Raw genomic sequence first — 18,853 nt, 5'->3', positions numbered from 1 at the left:
TTGAAGATCTATGAGTCTAGTTTCTAATGCATTAAACCGTTCATCGATACGACATCCAAGTATAAAGATATTCACATTTTTGTGAGACTACACAAGCAGTTACCAATGGGACCCACTTAGGCGGTGGACGACCCTTGAACATTTTAAAGGGATTGGACGGCTCATTTTGAGTTATTTTCGACCAAGGGAAGTTCCAAAACTCTCTCAACAACTCTCTAATAGTTCTCCAAGGTTCCAAGTCGAATCCAAGGGTTATTTGCCTAAACCTAAACTCAAAAGCTGGCCTAAGTGAAGAAGAGAGTCTCTATGATGTTATGATGGATTTAAGGGTGCTTGTTAGCTAAAGGAAGCTTTGGTTTGAATTTTTTTGATTATTTAAGGTATGTATAACACCTTATTTCTTGGGCTTAGGTTAAGTTATTTGGATGAAGAATTACAAGATAGAACTTGAAGTTATATAAGAAGTTGTTATCTCTTATTGCATGGAGTTGTGTATATGACTTAATGTGGCTAGAAGTTTTGGGGAATAACTTGGTTATAATGTTCTTATTTTTGTTACGCTTGTAAATATGTTGAGTGTTTTGTAAATAGGAGAGGAAGTAACCACACAATACTTAGAAGTTGTCCATGTTGTTATTTCTTTTTGGGTTGTTTGATGTTACTTTTATAATATATATAAGGTTAGAATGTCATGTCAATATATATGTTTATATGCTAGACCTCTTGATGGTATTTTAAGTACATGGGAGATGGAAAAGATTTGGGGTTTGGTTCCAATCCAAGATTGCGGCTCGTCGTGTTAAATAGTAGTTTCGTTGGTGACATTTGTGCACTTGTTGTTGTGTAGATTGATTGGTATTGTTGGGTTATTGGGTTGGGTGTGTTGTGGTGCTGAAGGTATATAGTTGAAGGTTATATGTGTTCTTGTTATTTTGATGGACTTGGGGAAAGCAAGAAAAATAGGGGAGATGCTGCCCGTTTTAATATAAAATAAGATTTTCATTCGTTGTACAATAGTTGTATCATTCGTAGCCGAGCAAGCATGTACAACACCTTCTACCCAACTCACCCATAAATAAAGAGAAGAATTCATTTCGTTAATTAGACAGTAAAAGGTCATACGAATAACATCAGTTCATTTCCATGAGTTACGCCATTAACAAGTTCCCAAAATAGTACACTATACATTCGTAGTTAAAGTGTGACAGATGATACAATTACAACAAGCTTAGTTCAATCTTCCAAAAACAGGATACAACCCACACTATGTCTACGGAGCCTCTAACATAAATAAAAGAGTTCTAGGACAATGCCGGCAACAAGGCCCCGACTATACCTCCAAACACTATGTATATAGAACAAGAGATACATGACCCCGAAATGAAGTGGGGCTCACCAAGTCAGCTGAGGAGAGGGCGTGTTGCTATCACTGATCACTAGCACCTGCTATGGAACCACTTGCATCCATTAAAGATGCAGCGTCCCAGACAAAAAGGACGTTAGTACATATGGAATAGTACTAGTATGTAAAACTAAACACCCTCTCAATAGAAGGAGTAACAGTAAATAGAGAATAAAGCATGAAATCAATAAGGAACTCAACTAGTATCGAGGTGTCAAGTTAAAGTAAAAGTAATTTTCAAGTAAGCTTCATTAATTTAAGTTGGGAGATCTTTAGCCCCGATACGCCACCGTGTGTTAACACGGAGTACGATTTCAACCCGACCGGCTAAGTCGTCTCACCCAGAGACATACACTCATAATACCACCATGTGCACGATATGGCGTCCGACCTCAGCCCGATCGGCTAAGCCGTCTTACCACAATATCGTGTGGGTCGACATCACATCACAGTTCGCTAGCAATAATCTCATCCCATTTAAGGGAAAATATCTCAACACACCAATCTCATCCCATATAAGTGGAAACAATCTCATCACATTAATACGGGGATTTACCCCTCAATCACTCCTACAACGGCACATGTAATTTTGGGGTTAGGTTGTTTTGACCTACCTTTCCTCGGTGGCTAAACGATACTCCCAAGATATTTATTATTAAATATATTTATCGCTTAATTCATATTCTTTTACATGTCATTTATTTTATCGGCATCATTGTCCATAAGCAATATCATTCTTGGCACGTTGGCCGTACTTTATAATTCATGCTCACCATTCCATTTTCAAACATTACACGGATTGTCAACAACAAACATTTCTATTCAAAACTTTAAGCACAAATTTGAGCAATTTAGGGTCTTAGGAACATGTGATATCTTACACAATTTGATATGATCACTTTCATTTGGGCTTGACTTGAAGTCTCAACATTTTAATACATACTCATACTTTGAACACGCTCCCGAAGAACAACATAACATGATAAGAATATTTCGAAATATATTTTGAACATATTCATATAAATACATCTTTCGACACCAAACTTATTCATAAAAGTCAATTCATAATGGACAATTCGGGACTACAAGAACATCATGGGAATTTAATTTTTAAGAGAGAAGTTTAGCCAACACTCGAGCTTTTTAAATTACTACAGTATTCCAAAAATCTTAGCCACTTCGATCTATTTAGAGATATAGCAAAATTAAACACAAATTAGGAAGGAGTTCATAGTTCCAGCTCACTTGAGCATTTTATCAAATACTAGGTGTGCATTAAGGCTTCAAGATCTTCCTATGGTGAATTCTTCCACCCCACTACCCAAAGTTCACCCAAAAGAGCTCAATAATCTTTCCACTACCCTAGATGGTACATGCATGTAAAATAAACAACTCTCACACCCAAGAATTGCTTGGCTTATTACCTATTTTCAATGAAAATCACGAAATTAGGGACTATGGAGTGGAACCTTAGCTCTAGGATGAACACCTAGTGAATTCTTCTTGCAAATTCTTCAACGTTGAGAAAGTATTGGTGGATGATGAGCTTAAAAACTTTCCCTCTCACTCTATGTCACTCCCTCTCTAGAATGTATGTTTTTCCTTTTAAAATGATCCCCAAGGCCGTTTTACAAGAAGGGTTGGGTTCAAAAATTAGAAAAAATAAATACCCGACGCAAGTCTGCGGTCCGCAAAATGGACCGCAAAATGGCCCTCCGGAACTGGGCACCCCTGCCTCACTCTGCGACCGAACTACGGTCCGCAGACCTGTTCTACGGTCGCATAATGCGCCGCAGAATGTTCCTTCGGAATTTTTTGTGCTGGGTCTACGAGGGGTTATGCGGCCGCATAATGGTCCAAAACTTTTGCCCAGATTTTGCCTTGGTCTGCGGTAGATATGCGGTCCGCATATCAGTTTTAAGACCGCAAAAAATTTCCATGTATTTTCAAAAAAAAACTTTTCAACTCCCCAACGCACTGTTCAATACAAAAAGTTTGAAACCCCGGGTTTTAGGTAAAATTTTACGGGGCCTTACAATATATCAAGTATTCCTTTATGTTTTATTTTGATTATCTCATGACGGCCTTTCTGGCTCATTTACCCATGATAGTATGATAAGAAAGATATGTTATGTTGGTACTCGGTTGAGTAAGGCATCAGGTGCCCGTCGCAGCCATTCAGTTTGGATCGTGACATAAACAAAATACCTCTATGTCTGGGTAAAAAGAAATTAAAATAAAAAAACAGGCGGTAAATGAATGTCTTACAAATTATAAGTTCAGTATTGGTTTTCATAAGACATCTAATCTATAGTTATAGGAGTATTTTGTGCCTCGGATGTCCTTTTCCTGTCTTTAAAATAAAAAAAGAAAATCTTTCGTTCTCATATTTGCAAATGTTAAGTGGGTTTCTCAGTTGATCATTTACTTGAGATATATAATTTTTACTTTTAAATTTATTGTTCTTGTTGCCCTTGTTCCTTTTCTTTATTTCATGATGTGGAGCATGGTAGTCAATGGTGCAGCATCAATATAGAATAGAGTTTTAATTGGATATATTCAAACAACTTGAAGTCCAATGAATTTACTTTGATGAGAACTAGGTTATAATTATAACTTCCTGTATGGGTTTATACACAAAGGACGGACATTAATTATTACTTCATTATCATTATTTTGGATCGATGAGCAGCAAGATACACGGCCAAAACAGTACAAAAATATGAAAAGGACAGGACATTAAAATCTTAAATGCCTATATAACACGTTGGGGTTGTTTTTGACAAATCCGACCGTATAGTATTTGATGTTTAGTAAAGTGTTACCAAAAGTTATACTGTGATGTTTAGAAAACAAGTGTTACCAAAAGTCATCCGAAAGTCATACTGGACTCTTGTGCATAATAGAATGACCCCAAAATCGCAAAGGAGGTATTTTGTACTAATAACTTTTGTTTCTTCTTGTTCCAGCACTATATTTATATAAATCCACTATGAAGTATAATTGTAGATAAATTTCTATGATATGCATTATTTAATAATTTGATTAAAATTTCAACATTTATCATATGTGAAAATTCATTGATATGTAAAGTACTCCTAGTTAGGCTAGAAGAAAAGCTCAGAACCACGTATTTCCTTATTGGTACATGGTCAATTTCTCAATCTTTTGGACATTATTTGATTGAAATCGAATGAATAGTATCTAAATTTGAAGTTAAAAAAGATTGTGAAATTAAAAGTGTATCTAGACATGAACCTTACCTGGAAAAAGAAGTTGAAAAGGTTGTGATTAAAAACCATTAATTACGTAATTTATCCCATAACACAGATATTAACGATTATCCACTACAGTGAAATACTTAATTTAGTACTTAGTAAACTCAGTAGCATGTTTTTAGTGGAGGTTTTATTTCTGTATGCAGTCCTGCAGATTAGGGGTGACAGACGGGGACAATAGCCTAACTTTTTAGTTTTTAACCCCTTGTAAAATCTTCCTTTTACTCTCTCTCACTCTCTACGTGTTGTGTTTCTTTTATGTATGGTGTTTATTTTCTTCTTATATTTTGATTCACTGCAACTTCGATTTGTTCTTGGATAGAGAATTAGCTATCCACCGTCTCAAACTATGAAGGAGACTTCAAAGTACTAAACTAAGAATCTAAGATATCAAAAGCAACAAGTGAAGACAAGTTTTCCTGAGTCTAGACAAGGAAATCTTATTACCTCAATTTGTGATTAATATTCTTCTTAGCAAATGCTGGATAATTAAGTATTTTCCAAACAAATTTAATATATTTATTAATTGATATAAATGTTGGGTGCATTTTCTGTAAAACATTTCACAACATTCTTGCAAGAAAACGAATACATACACAATTGTTGGAACTTTGATGGTTTATAGCACACGAAAGTAAGACTGAGATTGCAAAGTTAATTACACAATTGACTTTTCTCTATGAAAAGAAAATTTGACACCTAAAGGATAAGATCTCCTAGTCCTAGATTGAGCGAAAATTGGAGATATGATATTTAATTTCACATCCAAGGCTGAATATTTAGAACGTGAACAACATAATATATCGGTTCAACAAAAGATAAATACAAAATATTATTGATGGGTCTAATATTGTATTAAGAAAATAAATCATAGGTCTAATTTAACTGCAAAGACAATTATGTTTCACACGACTGTTCCTACGAATGATTATGTTCTAAAAATAATGAAAACATTGATGTTTATAGTTTGTACTGATGTAATCAAGAAGAGAAGTCGCGTAAAAAACATGAAAAATATTTTAATAGTACTACAATATTTAGTGTAAGGAAGGATATAATAATAAATTAAGAAGGTATTTATATTTAATTAGAGAACTACTAGTATCTATGAACGTGCGTTGCACGTTAATAAAGATACGTGATGATTTAAACATTTATTTATATGAAAGAATAATAAATTTTAATTAATGAGAGAAATTTTATGTTTAATAACACAACAATTATCTAAATGCCGAAAAATATTATTACATTAGCATAATACTTGAATTTAAAATAAAAGAACATCATCAAAACTTACACAAATGATCAATTTTGTCATGTTAGTTAGATAATTATGTATTATAGTTTACAAGTAATTAATGTGATGGTATCTTAACGAACACTTCTTTGTGGACAATTTTGTTTTGTTATGTTTCCTCATAATGCTTTGGTTGCTCTGCCTTAACCACAACTCTTATTGTCGGTCTTGATATCCCTCTTGAAAGTGCAACATACAATTGTTCGTGCAAGAGAATATATTTAAATATAGTCCAATATTTAGGATGTTTATCCCTGTGCTTTATTTATTATATTTGCAAAACATAAACATACTACACAAATTTAAAAGGATATTCCTTAGTTTCGGAAGACAAAAATTGAATTCAGGGATAAGAATATATGAAAAAGCACATTGACCAGTATCATAATTTTTGCACGTTTGATGTTATTGTCAAAACTTCTATATACCATATGTGTGTTATTACATAACCTATTCGGCGTATCTATGTTTTAAAGTAGCATGATGGGCATATGTTTCTTCAAAATTAACCTATATACAATGGAAGATCAATTTTAACTTAGTCTATTATATATACGGTGACACTAACATATGAAATAAATAATAAACTTGACAACAAATTAACATGTATGGTAGAAGGCCATTTGGTATTAAAGTATTTAAGTATTCTTCTTGGTAGTAATTATTAGTATCATTTTCTGCTGAGTCAAAAGTTGAAAAATATTTTATTTTTACTATAACATTTTGCAATCAACCTTTTATTTAGTTGATCAATGTATTCATTTCTGCAGTTAAGATATCTTTTTAATTCTATCGTGCGATTTGCACAAATTGCGTTGTAATCTAAATGATAGAAATATTGCTCTTATTAAATGCACTACCATTGCCATCTGAGATTGATAACCAAGTGTTCAGGAAGACCAAATCATCTTTTATTAGATACTTTTCTTCGTTTCCGACACGAAGCAAGAAGACACAGAATACTGGATCTGTTCTTACTTTATATTTCTTGTCAGTTAAATCTTTTTCATTTGAGGCCAGAAGTAAAAATTGGGCAAGATAGCTTTTACAGTCTCTGTTATTGTCGATTTTGGAACTACTGGTAGTACTTGACCGAAAAAACCTCCCAAACTATTAATTTCTCACTAAACGGTTCATTAATATCCAATATGTCTCTAAAACTCCAGACAATTATTTCGATCGTTTGACACTTAGCCATAAATGCTTCATCCCATGTTATCAATTTTGTTTTTCTTATAAATTTAGCACCATTGCTCTGCTTTGATATATTTTTGATGGTTATTTAAGTTGTTTGAAGAGGTATATCAAATGTAAAATGGGTGGCCTCACAATAAAATTATTGTTGGTACACCATTTGCTATTATTGCTAATAGTGTCATGCCTCTTAATATGATATTTGCAAGTAATGCATGACATAGAAATATTATTTTGATTCCGACGGAGGCATCTACAAAGAATAATCCTGTTATACCAAACTTGACTCTTTATAATATAGTCATGAAAGCTTGTTCTTGATTAGGATTTAGCTTTGATTGTACTTCCTAAAACACTTTATAGCATTTTGGTTCTTAATAATATACTATCATTTTTACTTTGTGTTCTAACGCTCTTTTTATGAAATAAATTTAGGCACCCTAAGATTTTTTTTAACTTGAATAAGAATTTTACTCGTATGATGAATTTAAAAAATAACCGAATTGGATTCACTTGCTAAATAATTAATTAAAAAATTTAATTATTTGATTTTAACATAAAAAATAATTTATTTTATGTTGATTCATATCTTAATATTAGTTCATCTCTTGTTTTGAATATTTAATCATAATTATAATTTTATCCACCATTAATTTTATTTTCAAAGAGTAAAAAAATGATATGACATTTCACTTTTAGATCGTTATGTTTGTAGAATTATTAGTGGTATTGACTCTTATCAACCATTTAAATATTATTTGAGTGAAAAATAGTTTAAATATAAAATAAAAATATATTAACGTGGGATATTGTTTTCTCAATTTTAACTCTTTATGCAGTCCATTTAATAATAATTTAATTTTTTCTTGGTATTCGACATTATAGAGTGGCAATGTATTGCCAATACGGATGATTCTTATGAAGTTAATTTTATTAAACCTTCTTATATATTTTTAATAAGAATTTAATAGACAAATTTTTATTAATTTTAAAATTTTAAATATTAAAAATTAGCATAGAAGGTATTGTAGTCCAAAAAATAGGATATTACAGTTATGTCCTTTCCCTATGAGTTCTTCCGCTTAATATTTTAGGGCTATTTAGGTATATTAATATTGTATTTATACTTTTATAATAATATAAGCTCTCCTTTTTTCTAAATAAATTTAGACAATATAATACATTCTCAAATTAAATTAGTAATAGGACATTATAATACGTTTTCAAATTAAATTAGTAATAAGAATTTTTAAGAAGTATATCCTAAAAGTAATAGGATTACATGACTAAATATATTTACTTGTTCAATTTTATATGAATTTGACATCCTGAAAGTAATTATACTAATATGATTACTAATGGTAATCATATATGATTCCTAACATGTAGTATTATGTCCTAAAACTAATAGGATTATAAGGCTAATATCTAGAATTCTGGTTATGTCCTTTTATTATGAGTTATTATGTTTAATATTATAAGGTTATTTTTGTAAACCGACATTGTATTCACGCTTTTATAATAACTAGTCTCTATGTGCGTGCATTTCACGTATATCTCCAGTCAAGTATTATATAATATGTACAAAAGATAGTAAAATAATGTCACGACCCAAAATCCCACCATAGGAGTCGTGATGACACCTGGTCTCTAAAACTAGGTAAGCCAATTTTCGTTACATTTTTGGAGCCCTTTTTGTTTTTAATTAAATAAGTATCCAAAACTAACAACGGAATAAATATGAATGTACAACCTCCCAAGACTGGTAGTACTGAGTCACGAACTCTAACTGAATACATGAAATGATCACGAGGACCGAATATACAATACTGTTTGATTAAAAATTAACAGTATAATGAAATGAAAAGACTCCAAGGGACTGCGACGACCAAGCAACTCTACCTTGAATCCTTACGATCCCGCTTTAACTTTGCTCAAGTCCGATATCTCCAATACCTGGCTCTGCACAAAAATATGCAGAAGTGTAGTATGAGTACACCACGGTCGGTACCCAGTAAGTATCAAGACTAACCTCAATGGAGTAGAGACGAGGTACAGTCAAGACACTCACTAATCTAATAGTCTGTGCAGTATAATATAAAAAATAATAGGAAATAAATAACGATAAGGGCAAGATGAAACAACCAGTGATATGCACGGTAAGACAACAAGAATACCATAAATATCGCTCAAGAATTAATAAATACATGTACACCCAATTAATTCAAGTTTTTCAAATAAATATCTTTCATATATAATTCTTCCAAATAACTCTCTTTCAAATATAGTTTTCTCAAATAATTATCTTTCAAATATAATTCTTTCAATAAATCTCTCTAAATAAAAATCCTTCCAAATACATATTTTGAATGTAATTCCTTTAAATTAAAAAGTCACCATGTGACACCTCATTTCATAATCATAAAATATACGGGTCTCAGCCCAATTTCATATTTTTTTTTTGTAAATACGGGTCTCAGCCTATTTTCATATTTTCACGGCACCACGTGCACATAATTAAATCATCATATTTTCTCGGTACCTCGTGCCCACTTTTCATATCACAGCTGCACGGACAGTTCATGTGCCAATATTATTATCATTTAATCACAGCACCTCGTGCCCATATTTCATATCACAACTGCACGGACAATTCACGTGCTAATATCTTCATTATTTACTCACGGCACCTCGTGCCCATATTTTATTTTATAATCAGTCTGGCAATAGTCACAGGCTCCTAATTTCAACATAAATCAGATTATTATCAATATACCAACAACAACAAAATTTTATCAAATAATCACCTTTCAATCTCTACAATGGTCATGTATTTAAATTGGGAATATATGGCTTCCAATCGCCATACCATAAGTTCTAATACTTAATTCATACTCATATTCTCATAATATATCCATACATGTAAGTCTAAGGGTGTAGGATTACCTTTTTGAAAGAAATCTTGCAAAACCCTCCTTTGAGTTCTTGAATAAATTTTTTGAAGATCTAAGTATTTTATGTGCAGGTTTTATCAATACTAGTGTAGAAATAATAAAATTTTACATCAAGATAATGAGAATTGCTTACCTTGAAGAAGAGAGGAGTTGGTGGTCTTGAAAGAGTGGAAAAGAGCTCCAAAATTCGTCCAAATGAAGTGAAAAAAATAAACCCCGAAATTATATCTATAAGCCCAGATTTTTGGGTTTTGGATGCTGCCCCGGATGTTATGGCAGTACTTCACTGCCAGCACCTTTTTTGGATGCGGCCCCGGATGCTTTGCATCCGCAGTCTCCTCTGCCAGCCTTTGGTAATTTGGTCATAACTTTTTATAAAAATGTCCAAATGACGAGCCTTTGGTAATTTGTTCATAACTTTTTGTAAAAATATCCAAATGACGAACGGTTTGAAGTGTTAGAAACTAGACTCGAAGATCTTTCATTTGATAGGTTGTGCATCATATAACACCTTATATATATGTATATACTCCCGTTCTAAGTTAGGTCTTGTGCCGAAACATAACAAATCGATCTGGAATGACCTTAAATTTTGCACACAAGTCGTAAATGACATAACGAAGCTATTCAAATTTCCGGAATTGAAGTCCAAGCCCGATACATCAAGGTCAACTCTCAGTCGACATTTTTCTTAAAATCTTTCATTTTCCAACTTTCGCCAAAATGCGTCGAATTCTCCTACGGACTTCCAAATCCAAATCCGGACATATGCCTAAGTCTAAAATCACCATACGAAACTATTGACATTATAAAAATTCTATTTTGGAGTCATTTGCTCAAAAGTCAAAGTCCGGTCAAACTCTTTTCAACTTAAGGCTTCTAACATGAAATTTATTCTTTCGAACTAATCCCGAAACACCTAAAAATCAAAAACGACGATTCACACACGTCATAATACATCATATGAAGCTATTCAAGACTTCAAATAGTTGGAAGGAGCATAAATGTTCAAAATAACAAGTCGGGTCATTACAAATATTTATCGTCAAATAAAACTCGTTAACTTAAAAATACTCAATTTTTATCAAATTGATTTATCTTTTCTTGTGAACATAGGCTCTCCAGCAAAATTGAACTTTGGGATCAGAAGAAAAATAAAAAGAACAATTGGTGAAAGTATGTAGTAATAACTTTTTTGTCGACATAGTAAATATTCTCATCCTATCAACTTACAATTTCTAGAAAAATCAGATTTTGGAATTAAAGAAGTTTTTTAAAGGAAAGTATGAAATAAAAAACTTCCTAGAAGTAGCAAGAAATCACCCGACATGGACATCGCATGAAGCACAATCCAACTTCTGCCGACAGCTCTTTGGCTATATGAATTTTATCATGCAATGAGCAAAATATACCTTAATGAAAAAAAATTCTTTTCCGCCTTGTTCCAAATTTTTCTTGAACTCTTGTTACCGCTGTAGGCATGTGCGATCTCGTCGAAATCAAAATTAAATTCACATGCCACATATCAAATTACTTTGATGAGGATCAGATGGCTACTAATATGGCCTACTGATTTGTAAGCAAAAGCTATTGTTTTAGTCGATTATGTAGAACTATTATATTATTTATGAGTCTAAATAATACAATTTATGAAGTTGCGTGTCATAATAATTGGCATACTTTAAGATATCAATACATCAAACTAAAATTTTTCTTTCCTTGTCTTTCGTTTGATTAGCTTGGACAAGATAGAGCACGTTATTTACATCTCAAAAAGTCTAATACGCACGTATCACCACTCCACAAATACTAAAAAGAGAAAAGTGAGAAAAGTCAGCAATATTTTGTATAAAATTAGTTAATGTATAATACACAATCGATTCCTAATTAAATTGAGACTCAGTAGAAAGTTTCCTTTTCAAGCACAAATTCTTCAATCTCGTTCCGTCACGAAATTTTCATTTGCAAGCTTGAATTGTTCAATTGCGTTCCATTACAAAATCTTTTAGTAAAATTTGAATTGATTCAAAGTCTTAAATATTACTCCCTCTCTTCCAATGTTTCAATTTATGTGAATATGTTTGACTGGACACGAAGTTTTTGAAAAAATAAAACTTTTTGGAATTTGTGGTCTTAAACAAGTCAGAAAGGGGTCAAGAGTATTTGTTTGGTTATAAAAACTTCTCAATAAGGGTAGAATTGAAAGTTTAAGCTAAATTGTTTCCAAATTTAGAAAAAGATCATTTTTTTTGGAACGGAAAAAAAAAAAAAAAAGAAGGTTCGAACGAAGGGAGTATGAGGTAAGGTTCTTAATTTAGTTTTGAAGGGTATATAAGTTTTGGTTTTTATATATTTATATATATATATATATATATATATATATATATATATATATATATATAGAAGATAGACAGATAAAGTAGAGTTGATGTGTAAAGGAACTCAACGGCGTAAATGCTAAACGACAACAAAGAAGCCTATAAAAAGCAATATACTTTCCAAAAAGAGCTTCAAAAAACTGAAAGTTCCTTTATAGTAGCAGCTGGGAAGATTCATAACTGAAGCTGCATATACTGCTATATAACACTGTTATTACTGTTACTACTTATCTTATTTCAGCAACAGAGCCTATTGTGAGCCAGAGAAATACGAGAAGAAAACAGAAAATATCTATGTCTGACTTGGAGTTTTTTCTTTTTCTTGTTCCCCTAATCTTTGCTGTACTTATTGTTCTTAATCTATTCAAAAGAAAACAGAAATTTCCAAATCTCCCACCAGGAAACATGGGTTGGCCTTTTCTTGGTGAAACCATTGGCTATTTGAAACCTTATTCAGCTACTACTATTGGAGATTTCATGCAACATCACATCTCAAGGTAATTAAACTCTTAGCCCAACTTCTTTTGGAAAAAATAAAATCTTGAAAATCTGTTCTGAACACTTAAACTTGCAGGTATGGGAAAATTTACAAGTCAAATTTGTTTGGGGAGCCAACAATAGTTTCAGCAGATGCAGGGCTGAACAGATACATTTTGCAAAATGAAGGTAGATTGTTTGAGTGTAGTTACCCGAGAAGCATAGGTGGAATTCTTGGGAAATGGTCTATGTTGGTTCAAGTTGGACAAATGCATAGAGATATGAGGATGATTTCTCTGAATTTCTTAAGCAATGCTAGGCTCAGGAATCAACTTTTAAGGGAGGTTGAAAAGCATACTCTGCTTGTTCTTGGTTCTTGGAAAGAGGATTCTGTAGTTTGTGCTCAAGATGAAGCAAAGAAGGTAAAAAAAAAGTTTTCCATAAGGAAGAGAAACTTTCCAATATGTTATTTCTAACTTCAGTAATTGTTCTTGTTTTGCGTGTTGAATTTCTACAGTTTACATTCAACTTTATGGCAGAACATATCATGAGTTTAGAACCTGGAAAGACAGAGACAGAGCAGCTGAAAAAAGAGTACATTACATTTATGAAAGGAGTAGTTTCTGCTCCATTGAATTTTCCAGGAACAGCTTACAGAAGGGCTTTACAGGTATTATATTGATACCACCATATCATTTACAGTAAAAGCAGAAATTAAAGTGTTTAGTTTCAAGACTTGAATTTAAGTTTAATTGTCTATTTTCTGTTAGTCTCGATCGACAATTCTTAAATTTATCGAGAGAAAAATGGAGGAGAGGCTTACAGAAATGAAAGGAGACGAAAGTGACCTACTTGGTTGGGTTCTGAAAAATTCCAATCTTTCAAAGGAACAAATTCTTGATTTGCTACTAAGTTTGCTCTTTGCTGGCCATGAAACTTCATCAGTAGCCATAGCTCTTGCAATTTACTTCTTGGAAAGTTGTCCTGCTGCTGTTCAACAGTTAACAGTAAGCTCATAGATTTAATCAACTTTTAATTAGTGAATGGATTATGATTTTCCTGAAATCCAACCTTTACTTTTTTTGTGCTGGTAACAAAATTCAGGAAGAACACTTGGAGATTACCAGAGCCAAAAAGGAGTCAGGAGTCACAGAATTGACTTGGGATGACTATAAGAAAATGGAATTCACCCAATGTGTAAGCTTCTAGTCTTTAATTTAAAGCTAATGTCAAATAAATAATAGCTTATTGTCATGTGCTTCACTTTTAGTCTAAGTCAATTTAACTAATATTTGAAGCTAAATTAGATTAGATTTTCTTAATTTTAAAATTAAAATTAAGATATTCGGAAACTATACGAAAGTACTATAATTTATAATTTTTCTCATATCAATATGGTAAAAAAATATATGTTAATACGTTGGTCAAAGTTTGTTTAGTTTGACTCTCGAAATGCGAAACATGATAAACAAAAGTGAACGATTGAAGTATATCACTAACTTCCACCATGTGTGAGGTGGAAGACCTAATACTATTAGCTCACTTAAAAAATAACTGTGTATAACTGTTTGAAAGAAAAGTGTGATTAGTAGCGTGGAAAATAAGCACATGTTAAAATACTTTCATATTGATTCATTTTTAATTTTTTTTAAAAAACTTTGTAGGTTATAAGTGAGACTTTAAGGCTCGGGAATGTAGTAAGGTTTCTTCACAGGAAGGCTGTGAAAGATGTTCGATATAAAGGTAAGTTACAGTTCAAAGAGATAGTAAAATTTATACATGAGAATGCCTGTCTGCAGCTTTAGAATCCGATTTGGTTTGCCTTTTAACAATCTTTTGTTTATGCGTTGGTTTTTCAACTTGAAAACAAAAAAGGTTATGACATTCCATGTGGATGGAAAGTGCTACCGGTGATTTCAGCAGTGCATTTAGATCCTTCACTTTTTGGCCGACCTCAGCACTTCGATCCGTGGAGATGGCAGGTTTGTCAATTTTGCATTAAAACCCTCTAACGTGCTTATTATATTGTTTTACTTTTCTTTCTTTTTTTCTCTTTCAATCTTCTACTACTACATAAAGCACTTAAACGGATCAAAATTTATTGTAGGTAGGTTCATAGAGAGTGTAAATTGTTTTAAACATATAGTTCTAATTTTTTTATGCGTACGCTGCTACCTTTATTAGTGCTGTGCTTGAGGTTGCACATGCATGAGAATCGTTAGATCAAGTGACAAGAAGCTAAAAGAAATTGCACTTCGATTTTTAAGCAAACCATTTTGTACTCATATTTAGGTGCACTTAATGTAAGTACAGGGATACGAAGTAAGCTCATTTTTAAGTAAATAGACATTTGATCTAACTTGAACTCAAAAGTAGCTGATGAGGTAAAAATTACTCAAAATTATCGACATCTTATATGACATCCTCAACAAGGGGCGGATGCAGAATTTGGCTGTTAGATTGATCTGAAGCTACTACTATCGGCGCGGAGCATAAATATATTTGTAAAACTTTATTAAAATTGTTACGAAAGTTAGTTCTGAACCCATAACTTTTAAAATATAATGGGCTCAATGTTAAAATTTTTAAAAATTGAACCCATAGAATCTAAGCTATATTTAATTTTGTTGTTTGTTCTTCTATATTTTAAAACATAAAGTTAAATGCGCACATATTAAGATTGCATTGTATTTATAGAGTAGTGTACGATTGAAAATAACATCTTTAAGCTCGGTGAAAAAACTATGGCTCATATTGTATCCAAAAGAAGAAAATAATTAAATGGATAAGGGAGTGCATCAAGACAAGGTTGGGGTGGAAGATGTAGGTGGGGGAGGAGTCCAACAGAACATTCCATCGAGGCCATTTGTTGGGGATTATCCCGTGATAAAGAGTACCCTCTCCGTTTCAAATTAGATGAGTTATTTTTCTTTTTATTTTGTTTCAAATTAAATGATGCATATTTAAATTTGAAAATAATTTAATTTTAAATTCTTTATTTTACTTATTTTACCATTAATGAGAAATTTTTATAACCACACAAATGTCATGGCCCCACAAAACTTTTACCCCTTAAACTTTTAAGCCAGAAGTTTTAAAAGTCTTATTTTTTTTCTTAAACCCAATGCCGAGTCAAACTAACCCATCCAAATTGAAACGGTGGGAGTATAAAATATCAAAAAAGCAAAAAAGCATGGTGGGATTTAGCTATCCTTGTAATCATAATAATCCACAGAAAGGGACCCAAACCAAAAATGAACTGTCATGATCAAATTCTTGCACAGATGTTGCATACTGTACGGAGAAGTACCCCACTTAAAAGCTGTGAATTGAGTACTCCATATGAATGTTTGAGAGTACTTTACCGTGAAGGAATGTGGTAGGAACTAAGTTAATCCCAGGTGATGCGAATTTGAATTAATTCGACGTTAAATTTCAGAAACCAAATAATTAGACCCAAAAAAAAAAGAGTGTTAGAACTCTGACCCAACACTTTCTCCACAACCGCCCACACATCCAAAAACTCAAATAGGAAATTGTTTTATGCAAATATCCATACCCCAACCCAAAACCAGCTCAAGGTCCCAGAAGGGTGTCATGCGTGTGGGCGTGGGGGAGGCCCCAATCGAGGTTATTACAAACTTAAAAGCCTTCGGCCAACCCCAACCCGCATGTGGCTGTGGGGTTTTCATGTGCACGTACACCTGTGCTTTACATGCTGGCTCACCTCCATGCTGCTCCATTCATTTCCTATTCTATCTTCTTTTTTGGGGGCCGAGACTGAGTCAGCCCCCAAATTTGAAATTTATGGGTTCAACATTTTAATTCTTTTAAGTGTTTGGGTTCTAAATTAATAATTTGTACATAAAAAAAATACTTAATTTAGACAAAAAATACTGAGTTCAGCCGAACTCCGAATCCAAAGGGCTAGTTCCGGGGCAAAATTACATATAACGAAGAAGTTTTATTAAATTGTCTTTGTAAGAAAATTATATTGTATAAATATTGTATACTCCGTATAGTTTAATATGAATTTTCACTTTTAAAATTTTTCCTAACTCCGCCTGTGGTAAGAATAGCTAGCATAGTGTAGCAATTGAGGAGGTACCAAATAATGATTTTCTTTGGACAAAAACATCATACAAAATAATTCCTTAAAGACATCAAGTGCATTGACTGCTTGGTGCAGCAGTACTAGTTCCGCGGGATCTCAATGTACTACAGAATCAAAAGCAGATATTCATGCAATTGCATGTCCACTCCAATCTTCTTCTGTAATCTGACTTGTCTAGTGGGGGATATACCACCCAATGTGCAGCCTCGATAATGACGATAACAGCTGAGAGGACGAAAGGACACTCATTGATGTTGTTGATTTCTATTGCTAAAGAGTCCAATAGTTAGCATAAAAATACTCATATTTACAGTCAGTTAATTAAATAAATTAACTACAGTAATCAAGTGTATAAATTTATAATCCAAAAAAAAGAGTGAAGATTTTGCTAGAATTAGTTAAAGTGGCCCGAGTATGTATTATAGAAGAGATATGATGGGATGGACGAGATCTTCCATCCTTAAACAGGGTTACGAGCCCTACAAATGGAAAACAATTAGTGATGGGAGCGCTTTCATGCAATGGAATCCCGATTAATTAATTGGGCAAGTGGATACCGAATATGGAATAGCTAAAAATAAATTGAGTATGTAAATATTGGGTAAACTTATATAAAGTCCTCAAGATCCAGTCCTACATTAATATGGGAGTTATTTATGAGGCAAAATTTGCATCAGTTGTTGGCTGAGTGGTGTGTTTAATTATATTGTTAATGCAGAATCAACAAGGGTCGCCTTCAGCAAACGGAGGAAGCACAGGCACGAGCAGCACAACGAAAAGTAGTAATAATTTCATGCCATTTGGGGGAGGACCACGGTTATGTACAGGATCTGAATTGGCCAAACTTGAGATGGCCATTTTCATCCACTATCTTGTCCTCAATTTCCACTGGCAATTAGCTGCTTCTGATCAGGCTTTTGCCTTCCCTTACGTTGATTTCCCCAATGGCCTCCCTATCAGAATCCAAACAAATGATCACTCTTCATTGTAAAACAACGTCTAGGGTAACATATATACAAGTACTCTATAACAAAGGGGGAAAAAAAAGCTGAACAAAAGAGACGTTAGGCTCTACCTCAGCCTCTAATACATGCATCTGAAATTTCTATTCAGAACTAGAAACAGAAGGAAATTATAAAGAAAATCGCCTTTTGGTTCATGTATTACAAAAGAGAGGATGGTACTTGAACTGGTCAAATTAATTAAACCGCAGTTTGTAAATCTAGCTACTTATCTAGGGAAGTGAAGCTGCTATAGTTTTTTGTTCTCTTTTTTATGTTTTATTTCTTTTTCTTGTCTGCTTTTTCTTTTCTTTTTCTTACTGTGTTAGTACATAATTTTCTGTGTAATTAAATACAACAAAATATTCTATTTTCCATTTTACCTTTCTTCTGTTTTGGACTTTGCTGCGATCTTTTTTGTTTTATGTTGCTGCGAACTTCTTTATTAAAATCATGCTCATAGTTAGTGGATGAAATTTTTTAATATAACACACCATTGCATGGCCAAAATTCAATTAAATTATTCTCTTAATACATAATTTTCTGAGTACTTAAATACAGCATATCCTAATTAATCTCCATTTTACCTTACGAATCTTCTCTTCTTGACCTTGCTGCGAATTTCTTATTTATACAATGATGCTCGTAAATCGTGGAATTAAGTTTTTCTGTATATATTTAAGTCACCGTTGCATGGCCGAATTTCAATTAATTTGTGCTGATGAGTCACGTCTCGAGGGAAATTAAAAATTGCATGG

The 18,853-nt window shown here is 32.8% G+C and overlaps 1 protein-coding gene across 1 annotated transcript; it reads left to right on the top strand.

Moving 5' to 3' along the window:
- The first annotated feature begins 12,612 nt into the window (after positions 1-12,612).
- On the top strand, positions 12,613-18,477 carry LOC104115826 (cholesterol 22-monohydroxylase CYP90B51). Its single transcript, XM_009626555.4, has 8 exons — positions 12,613-13,000; positions 13,078-13,402; positions 13,498-13,650; positions 13,751-13,987; positions 14,085-14,177; positions 14,645-14,723; positions 14,856-14,962; positions 17,813-18,477. The coding sequence occupies exons 1-8, from the start codon at positions 12,798-12,800 to the stop codon at positions 18,083-18,085; spliced, it is 1,470 nt and encodes a 489-aa protein (XP_009624850.1). The 5' UTR covers positions 12,613-12,797; the 3' UTR covers positions 18,086-18,477.
- Positions 18,478-18,853: the final 376 nt, after the last annotated feature.

Source organism: Nicotiana tomentosiformis, chromosome 2 (assembly GCF_000390325.3).
Source record: "Nicotiana tomentosiformis chromosome 2, ASM39032v3, whole genome shotgun sequence".
NCBI classification, from domain to species: Eukaryota; Viridiplantae; Streptophyta; class Magnoliopsida; order Solanales; family Solanaceae; genus Nicotiana; species Nicotiana tomentosiformis.
The sequence above is the reverse complement of the archived record's forward strand: the minus strand, read 5'-3'. Positions and strand labels throughout refer to the sequence as shown.

Bases quoted from the DNA above. Each gene is read 5' to 3' on its own strand.
- LOC104115826 (XM_009626555.4), top strand. From the start codon at position 12,798: ATGTCTGACTTGGAGTTTTTTCTTTTTCTTGTTCCCCTAATCTTTGCT. The intron at 13,403-13,497 runs GTAAAAAAAAAG...GAATTTCTACAG, and splicing joins CTCAAGATGAAGCAAAGAAG to TTTACATTCAACTTTATGGC. The intron at 13,651-13,750 runs GTATTATATTGA...ATTTTCTGTTAG, and splicing joins CTTACAGAAGGGCTTTACAG to TCTCGATCGACAATTCTTAA.